The 9708-nt window shown below is 36.9% G+C and overlaps 1 protein-coding gene and 1 pseudogene across 1 annotated transcript; both read left to right on the top strand.

Moving 5' to 3' along the window:
* Positions 1-2840: 2840 nt before the first annotated feature.
* LOC111405761 lies at positions 2841-4278 on the top strand (annotated as a pseudogene).
* Positions 4279-7367: 3089 nt separating this feature from the next.
* Positions 7368-9449, top strand: LOC111406641. Its single transcript, XM_023036030.1, has 4 exons — positions 7368-7656; positions 7699-8168; positions 8256-8642; positions 8763-9449. The coding sequence occupies exons 1-4, from the start codon at positions 7368-7370 to the stop codon at positions 9447-9449; spliced, it is 1833 nt and encodes a 610-aa protein (XP_022891798.1).
* Positions 9450-9708: the final 259 nt, after the last annotated feature.

Here is a 9708-nt window from a genome sequence, read left to right as displayed (position 1 = left end):
AAGTGGAAACAAATTATTTGCTGCCATTAAACTTCTACAATAATCTGATTTGATTTTCTTTTAATCTCTAATCACATATGAGACATCATCAAACAAAATAGAGCACCCACTAGCTGTGAGGTGCCCCACATTCAACAGATTTTACGATAAGCTAGGAATAAAATAGACATTGTAAAAGGAGCTTTACATTATCATGACCATTTTTTACTGCCATGGTACCTTTGCCTTCTACTTGCATCTGTTTGTCATCTCCAAGTTTCACCTTTATCTTGTATGTCTCATCAAGCTCTTCAAATAATGCCTTTATACCAGTCATGTGATTAGTGTTGGGAATTGATTTAAACATGCACAGCGGAATTTAACAAATTTCAATTTCCATTCAGGATTCAGCTTTGTATTTAGATAAAAACTGTGATGAGAAATATACCTTTTGTGTGATTTGCAAACTCTTTCGCGTTATTCCTTTCCAGCAGCTTGAATCTGCCTCCCACAGCTGTCCAATTGTGCAACCTCCAATGAAATCCACACAGAGAGAAGACAGCAACTGCTAGGGTTTCTTTCTTGTGCTAGCAAGAATAATGAATAACTTAATGGACCTCAAACCCTAGCTGCATATATATATAAACCCAAACGGACCCGGCCCGGTCCGGTCCAATATTTAATTAATCCAATTAATCAAACCCGGTCCGTGAATTAATTAATCCAATTAATTAATTCGGGATTATAAATAAGAAATTCAATTAATTAATTTATCCAACGATTGTTAAATTAATCAATTAACAATTTGCAGTCTTCCAATTCTCTTTTGTGTGCGACCCATTAGGTTCCCGACCACGATGCCTAACGTCGTGAAATATTATTTTGATCTAATCAAAATCGATAAATTAATACACCCTTTTAATTTATCGTCAATTCACATTCGCCGTCCCTGATTGACATCTAGCAATGTGTCAGGGCAATACATGTGACGGAAAATGTCACGTGGTATGACAAAACCAAAATCGTTCGTTTATCATGGAACTATTATCCCTTCGTCAATACGATCCGATCAATTACGAGATATGGAATTGTGTCAATCTCGATCATCGATCATATCTTTCATTCCACTATTAAGTCAATATAAATCGAAAACTCATTTTCGACTTATGAGTACACCTTGGCCAAGGATTTCATCATCGACTTAATTGAATGAAACGCAGATCATCTCCTACTATCTAAGAGTGACGAATCCTTTATTGATCAATCACAACCTTCATACGATTCTTGACGTACCCGAACGATGTCGTATTAGCGGCCCCTTTCAGAGCAACATCCAACACCGCCAAAGTATGACTGTCCTCATATAGGGTACTATGACGACCTCAAGTCAAAGGGTCAATCCCACTATTGAACGTTAGAGATTAGCCACTGACACTCAGATAGTTATCCATGTGGAATCTCTTAGCGGGTCTCCAATGTTTTGTTCTACAACAAAACATCCACATGTTTATTTAAGTGTCACCACACTTTAGCTCGTGAGATCAGCTACTTACTTCATAAGTAAGAAATGCCACACGTGATGGTCTAACTGTATTAACGATATCCGTATCTCGTTATTACTTACGACCATGGTTTATTCAAGATTCAATTATATGTAATTTGTATCTCACAATCACAACTCCTTGTGATTAACAGATTACCTAAAAATTGGGTCTTCGGATTCTATTATTTAATATTATTTATTACAAAATTAATTTAAATAAATAATAGATCTCGCCAAAATCAAATGCATTAAATATATTAAAAGCTTTTACAATCTAAATCGATTGGATCTAGGGCATAACACTTACAATTAGAACATTCGATATCTTAGATAGGCCATGAATAACTTGACTTTATCTTCTTCTTCTTTGGCATAGTTTGATTGCTTTCCCTTTTACTAGCATTTTGCTTTTACATTCCTAAACTGTTTGCAATGATAACATTGAATAGTACCCTTGTTGGTTCTCTGTTGACATTGGTTCGCCCAATTCTGCCATAACCAGCTCTATTGCCATAACCACCTATGCTACCATAACCACCTCTGCCTCCAAATTCTCCTCTTTCACTTTCTGTAGTAGTTGCCTCTCTTGGCTAATTGGATGGCTCCTCCATCGCTTAAAATGCTTTATCTTCAGTTCCATCATTTGGTTTATTCATTCTTTCTTCATGAGAGTACAAAGAGCCCATTAATTTATCAAATGAATACGTAGATATATCCTTGGACTCTTCAATGGCTGCAAGCTCTCAAAACTTTTGCAACTATGGTTTGATCAGTAATTTTGTTTCAAGGAATCTCATTTGGTTTGCAATTGCAGAAAGTTTAGAAAGGAAATAATGTACAGATTCTCCACTTCTCATATGTAAAGTTTCAAAATCTCGGTGAAGAGATTAAAGTTTCATTGTGATTACCATTTCAGAACCTTAGAACATCTTCTGCAATATTGTCCAAGCTTCTTTTGCTGTAGCTGCTACAACAATTTTTGAGAAATTACTCAAGTGAACTACTTGTTGAATGAAGAATAGTGCCTTAAGAGTCATTCTTCTCATCTGGATCAGAATATCTGTTCTCAACCAAGTCCCAAAAATCTTGAGAATTAAACAAAGTCTTCATTTTAATGCTTCCGAATTCATTGCATTCTCCTTTAAAGATTGGAATTAAAGGTTGAGAAACATTCAAAACATTGTCGTTAGCCACCATGAGTTCTACGCCCAGTTATGAAAGAACGAGGGCTATGATGCCACAAATGTTGGAAATTTAGAAAAGCAAAGGCAAAGAAACCAAAAATGTGCAGAGAACTACAACAGAGAAAATGCAGAGAAATACTGGTTTGTTCTTTTATTTATTCCAGAAATAAAAATGCCTATTTATAGGCTTACAAACAAACTGAAAATAGCTAAAAATCCTCAAATAACATCACATTTATTGCCACTAATTCTTACTACCTTTGACTAACTAAAAATCAGAAAATATGGAGAAGATATTTGAAATTAGTATCTATGATTCAGTCTAACTGAACTAATCGGACATTAACATATGACAATTAACCTTCAACAAAAAGGAGGGTGCAAAATGGCGCAGTCTAAGCTTCATATAGCCATGTTCCCATGGTTTGCCTTTGGCCATATGACACCATTTCTCCATTTCTCCGAGGAGCTTGCTCAAAGGGGTCATAAAATCTCATTCTTATTGCCTAAAAAGGCTCAACCTCAGTTATAAAATGCCAATCTCCATTTCGAACTTATCACCTTTTATGGAATTTCTATTACTCAAGTTAAAGGCCTTCCTCCCGGGGTCGAGACAGCCACCGAGATACCCTTATCTATGCAATGGACCTTACACGCGATGAAGTTAATCAAAAGCTTCATGAATTGAAGCTGGATTTCATTTTCTTTGATACTGTGCATTGGATACCTGAATTAGCTTTAGAAATCGGATTCAAAACTATGTGTTGCAATGTTGTGTGTGCAGCATCTATCACCATAGCTCTTGTCCCTGCACGAAAAAGTACGAAAGACGGTTCAGTATCCAATGAAGAATTAATGGAACCCTTAGCCGGGTACCCAACTTCTTCAACGATTGTATTATACAGACACGAGGTACGATCATTGTCACTTATTTTTATGGAATTTGACTATGGAATAACATTCAATGATTGTATAATGACCACCATGAGAAACTACTATGCAATCTCTATTAGAACATGCAGTGAGTTAGAAGGGCCCTTGTATGATCATGTAGGAAACTAAAACGGGAAGACAATGCTTTTAACAGGGCCTGTCTTGTCTGATCCAACAAAAATGCCTTTGGAACACCGATGGGCTACATTCCTTGACAGCTTTGAGCCAGGTATTGTATTCAATACATGATTTCACGATAAGCTTGACATATGCACAATTTTTAAAAATATTGTCTTCAAAAGGTACGGTGGTATTTTGTGCATTTGGAAGTCAAATGATCCTTGAAAAGTAGCAGTTCTAAGAACTAGTTTTAGGGTTCGAACCAACAGGACAGGCCTGCCATGGAGCTACCACCCTACCCCTTTGACCATGCATATGTTATATATGACTAATGGTGATCGAATTTGTCTTCAATGTGATCGTCTGTAATCGTATAATATGTGACTGTATGTAACCGAGCTACTAATATGTGTTATCCGGTACTAACTATGACCACATTAATCTTAATTGTGACGATATGTAATCAAGTAACAAATGGTCAAAATTGACACAGATTTGATCAAACCATTACCAATAAACACATACTTGGTAACATAGACCACTAATAAATTTGCACACACCATAGACCCGCACCACCAGTTACCACCACTATCACCTCCAATGCAACACCACTACGATCTTCAATTCAAATTCACTACTTTCACTGTCCTCTATTATCTGTGACTAATTGTGAAGTTTAATTTGTGTCTATATGTAACCAAATCACACATAGTCAAAGTTAACATAGATTTGGTCACAGACAAGCACAATGAAGATAGACTTGGTTACACCCGGTTGCCATAGCCACCACCACTTTGGCACCGTCGCCATTCCCAACGTCAAGAACCAAACGCACACCACCACCTCACCACGATCACATGCACCACCAACAATAAATCCATTGTCGCCTACACCACTACCAACAACAACATGACCACCACCCACAAATCAAAAAATCACTGACACCATTTACAAAACACCAACAAATCATTCCCAAAACTCTGGCTAAACAACAAATTTGAGACAGAGAAAAAAAAAACCTCCATCATTTGCATATCAAAAACCACCATTTGGCGCGATGGAGCAGCTCTCACCGCCGTAGCAATTATCAAATTAGCAGCATCAGTCTGAAGCAAGCTGACCTAATTGACAGCAATAGCAGTCTCGACCTGCCTGACGCTATGAACGGGTTGATAAAACCCGGGAATGGTTCACCGACCCAAAGGAATATCGCGGTGCGTGACTGTGAACTTGGACTCAGTGTTCTTGATGCCTACCTTGTTGTCATAGATGGCGGTGCTGAACTCCTATTTGTTGGAGATCGAACTTTGGTTTTTTCAACGAAAGACTACTATGTTCGCAACGGTTCGCCACTGTGCACAGCGGTTCTTCTCCCGAAAGAAGATTCGTGGGTGGGTAGAGAGGGCGATAAAGAAAAAGAACGAAGAGGGTCAAAAAATGTATAGGGCTCGAAAATAAAGTTGGGTGAATATTTTTGAAAATTTTGATGGACTTTTTTTAACTGATGATTTTTGTAGATTTCGTGAATTTTTTTAAAATTTGTATGGAATTAGTGGAAGTCTTTCGTAGATTTCTATGGAATTTCATTTTAAAATTTTATAAATTTTTGTGGAATTTAAAAGATTTTTGAAAACTTTCATTTGAAATATAATTAACATGGATCAGGTGTGAGATTCTCACATACGAGATGTTAATTTCCATAATTCCCATTTTACTTCCACTTCTTCTTCCCATATAATAAAAAAGAATTTGAAAAAATAAAAATTTAACACTTTAATTAAATAATTAATAATCAAAAGTACACATATATATAGGATTTAATATTATTAGTATAGTATACTTTTAAAAATAAATAAAAAATTAATATATTTAAATTTAATTATAAATATTTATAATTTAATAAAAAAGGTATTTTTCTCAAAAAATGAATGAAAAAAGAAAAAAAAGTTATAAGAATCCAATTTAATATTTTTTTATAGAAATAGAGATAAATAATAAGAGAGAGAAAGAAAAATAAATGGAATATAATAAATAAAAAATAAATTTTAATTATACATGTCCATAAAAGATTAAAGGAAAGAAAGATTGAAAGAATTTTTTTGTTTTTTTTTGTTTGTGAAAGTCTCCCAAAATCTCGTGATTAATGAGAGACAAATTTTAAGATATTATATGAGTACTTTCTGCTTAAAAATTAGTATATCAGAGACTTTTATAAAAGTCTCTAGAAGTCATTAAAATTTGAATACCGTAAGACTTATAGAGATTTCTAAAAAGTTTTAATTGAATACACCGTAACTTTTAGAGACTTTTTAAAAGTCTATAAAAGTTTTAATTGAATACACCATGACTTTTAGAGAGTCTCAAAAAATCTCAATTGAATACCCCTAAACTTTTTAAATATCAAAAAGTCATTAAAAATCTCAATTGAATACACCCTCCGTAGATTAGCTATAATTAAAATTGTAATAATTATAATTACTAAAATTCAATTACCGCTTGATATGTGAAATTTAAAATAATTATCATTATTTATGAAAATTAGTTTTTAATTGTAGGTTTATAAGTAATTGTCCCTTCATTTAATTTCATCTTTCATTTAATTACACCATAACTTAATAATAAAATATGATTCAACTTTTAAATTATGTGCTCGCCACCATTTGACTCAATAGTTCTCGACATCCAATTCCAGAAAATGAATTTCGTGAGTTAAGAAAATTACTTCCATAAAAATCATGTTTTTGACTGACTTAGAACCACAATCAAATGTGTGATAGAATTTTGAAATTTCATATTTGAAAGGAATCAACAGATCATTTTACAAAAATTATAATGCTCCACGTTGAATAAAACAGAACAAGAAAGCGGAAGCGTACCTTGATCCATAAATTAACAATGATTTTGAACGGTGATGCAGGAGGATCCAAGTCGAGTGATGCTAATTTGTCAGATAACACGATGATGGCGCTGAGATACCATGAGATGGCTGATCGGCGCAAAGATGAAAAATGAATCACCATTATTTCCTTAATTGGGAGAATTTGACGCGTATTTGGTAATTTGACCATAACTTTGACTACGGTTATTGGAATCGCTATTATGACCCCAATTCGAAAAGCTCTCTTCATTGCGCACGTCGTGGCCACCCAGCTATGCTCGGTGGACGTCAATTTCGAGCACAAAATTCACTGTTTTCCTTTTCAAAATTCAATTTTAAGTTATTTTTTACTATTTATGGTAATATTTCGTTTCCTTTTTTCCATATGTTAGAAAACTCGAATTGAGCCAACATTTTGGCAACTTACTTCTTTTACTTAATATTTTATTTTGGTATAATTTTGGGATTTTGCCATTTTTGGTAATTTTCCCATAATTTCGTATTTTGCACCTATTTAACCCGACTTGTGGGTTAGTTTTCATCATTCTGCATTATTAATAATATTGAGTTGAATTCAGAGTCTTTTCTCTGGTTTTTTGGGCGTTTTCTGTCGTTCTTTTTTTGCAAATCATCTGCTACAACAAACCAATAGGATAATCACTATCCTACCCGACGTCAGTTGGTATCAGAGCGTCAGCATCTTCTTGGGAGATAAATTCCATCAGTTATAATGGTTGGTGGACGTGGTCGTGGTTGTCGAGGACAGGTTTCGATTGAGGAAGTCCAACACCGTGATCGTAATATTCAGGATATGACGATTGAAGATTTGCAGAGACAAGTTGCAGAGTTAACCCAATGTTTGGCGGAGCAGGAGTTCGGTAATCATGATGTAGAAGGTCACGATTCCGATACCAGTTTCGAAAACCCGTATCACCATCGTGCTCGAGTTTGGGAGCATCGTAGACGGGAGGATCGTCATGTAGATCTCGATTTCAGAGTGGATCTGCCCGAGTGTTCTGGTACGTTGCAGGCTGAAGGATTTATTGATTGGTTGAATGAAGTGGAGCGAATTTTTGAATATAAGGAAGTTCCAGATCGTGTCAAAGTGAAACTGGTCGCCATCAAACTCAAAGGTAGGGCATCTGCATGGTGGGAACAGTTGAAGCGTTCACGGGAGCGACAGGGGAAATCTAAAATTACTAACTGGGAGAAGATGAAGAAGAAGATAAAAGGGCACTTCCTCCCTTTCGGCTATACTCAAACCTTGTTTCAGAGGCTTCATTCACTAAGGCAAGGCGCAAGATCAGTCAATGATTATACTGAAGAATTATATCAGTTGGTGGCTCGAAATGATTTATCTGAGACGGAGGAGCAGATGGTAGAACGATATTTGGGGGGATTAAGGCAGCCCCTACAGGATGTTCTCAGCCTTCATTCATTGTGGACAATTTCTGAGGCATATCAGCGAGCACTTGCAGTAGAGAAACAGCAAAGTAGGAGACCAGTGGTCAGAGGTAAAGGAAGTAAGCCAGTTCGCCCTCAAGAATCTCGTCCTGCTTATTAGCCACAGCGGGATAGTTCCAGCTCAAGTATTAAGTGCTTTAGGTGTGGTGAACAGGGGCATAGTGCGACTTATTGCAGGAAGCCTGCTGGTCAGAAGAATAAAAATCTTCTGATTAAGGAGGATATGATAGAGGAGTTTGAGGAAGTTGGGGAACCCGTGTATGATGAGGGTGAAGATGAGGACGTGCTATATGGAGATGGTCAGGAGACCCTGGTCGTTCGAAAGAGCCTGCTGACTCCCAAGGGCGACTCAGGGGATGATTGGTTGAGGACCAACGTTTTCCACACAACCTGCACAGTTGCTGATAAAGTCTGTAAGCTGATAATTGATAGTGGCAGTTGTGAGAATATAGTGTCTGAGGAGGCTATCGAGAAACTGCAACTGAAGATGGATCGTCATCCCAAACCATACAAGTTGTCTTGGCTGAATAAAGGCAGTGAGGTAACGGTAGAAAAACAATGCTTAGTGTCTTTCTCGATTGGAAAAAAATATTTTGATAATGCTTGGTGTGATGTAGTATCACTGGATGCGTGTTATGTTTTGTTGGGACGACCTTGGTAGTATGATCACAGTGTTATCCATGATGGGAAGAATACTTATTCTCTTAGCATCAAAGGGAAGAGAATTGTTTTGGCGCCTCGCAGAGAAGGGAACATCCCTGCCCCGGTAGTTAAAAACCCTAATCTACTTTCGATGTCCAGGTTCTTGGTTGAGGTTGGGCGTGAAAAAATAGTATATACTTTAATGCCTCATGAAAATAGTATAGCGAATGTGGATTCAGAATTTCCAGCAGAAGTACAGCAACTACTGATGGAGTTTTCTGACTTGATGCCGGAGGATCTTCCTCCAGGACTACCACCTATGAGGGACATTCAACATCAGACCGACCTCATTTCGGGGTCGAGTCTACCAAACCGACCAGCATATCGCCTCAGTCCCAAGGAAGCTGAAGAGTTGCAGCGACAGGTGGTAGAATTATTGGAAAGGGGCTACATTCGTGAGAGTATGAGTCCTTGTGCAGTTCCTGCTCTCCTAGTGCCGAAGAAAGATGGGTCATGGCGTATGTGTGTTGACAGCAGCGCAATTAACAGGATTACAATGAAGTACATGTTTCCAATTCCCCGTTTGGACGACATGTTGGATCAATTGTCCGGTTCTAAGGTCTTCTCTAAAATTGACCTTAAAAGTGGATACCACCAGATCAGAATCAGACCTGGAGATAAGTGGAAGACCGCGTTCAAGACATAGCATGGGTTGTACAAGTGGATGGTCATGCCCTTTGGACTATCCAACACACCCAGCACTTTTATGAGGTTTATGCATCAGGTTTTACGGCCCTTCATGGGGAAGTTTGTGGTAGTTTATTTTGATAACATACTTATTTATAGTCTGACATGGGAGTCACATTTTAATTATCTTCGTGCTGTCTTTGATGTAATGAGGACAGAGCACTTATTCATCAATCAACATAAGTGTTCTTTCTTCACAACTTCTGTAACTTTTTTGG

Source organism: Olea europaea, chromosome 12, assembly GCF_002742605.1.
Source record: "Olea europaea var. sylvestris chromosome 12, O_europaea_v1, whole genome shotgun sequence".
NCBI classification, from domain to species: domain Eukaryota; kingdom Viridiplantae; phylum Streptophyta; class Magnoliopsida; order Lamiales; family Oleaceae; genus Olea; species Olea europaea.
This window is presented reverse-complemented; position numbering and strand designations above follow the sequence as displayed.

Bases quoted from the DNA above. Each gene is read 5' to 3' on its own strand.
- LOC111406641 (XM_023036030.1), top strand. From the start codon at position 7,368: ATGGTTGGTGGACGTGGTCGTGGTTGTCGAGGACAGGTTTCGATTGAG. The intron at 7,657-7,698 runs GTACGTTGCAGG...GGTTGAATGAAG, and splicing joins GGATCTGCCCGAGTGTTCTG to TGGAGCGAATTTTTGAATAT. The intron at 8,169-8,255 runs GTTCGCCCTCAA...TGTGGTGAACAG, and splicing joins GAGGTAAAGGAAGTAAGCCA to GGGCATAGTGCGACTTATTG.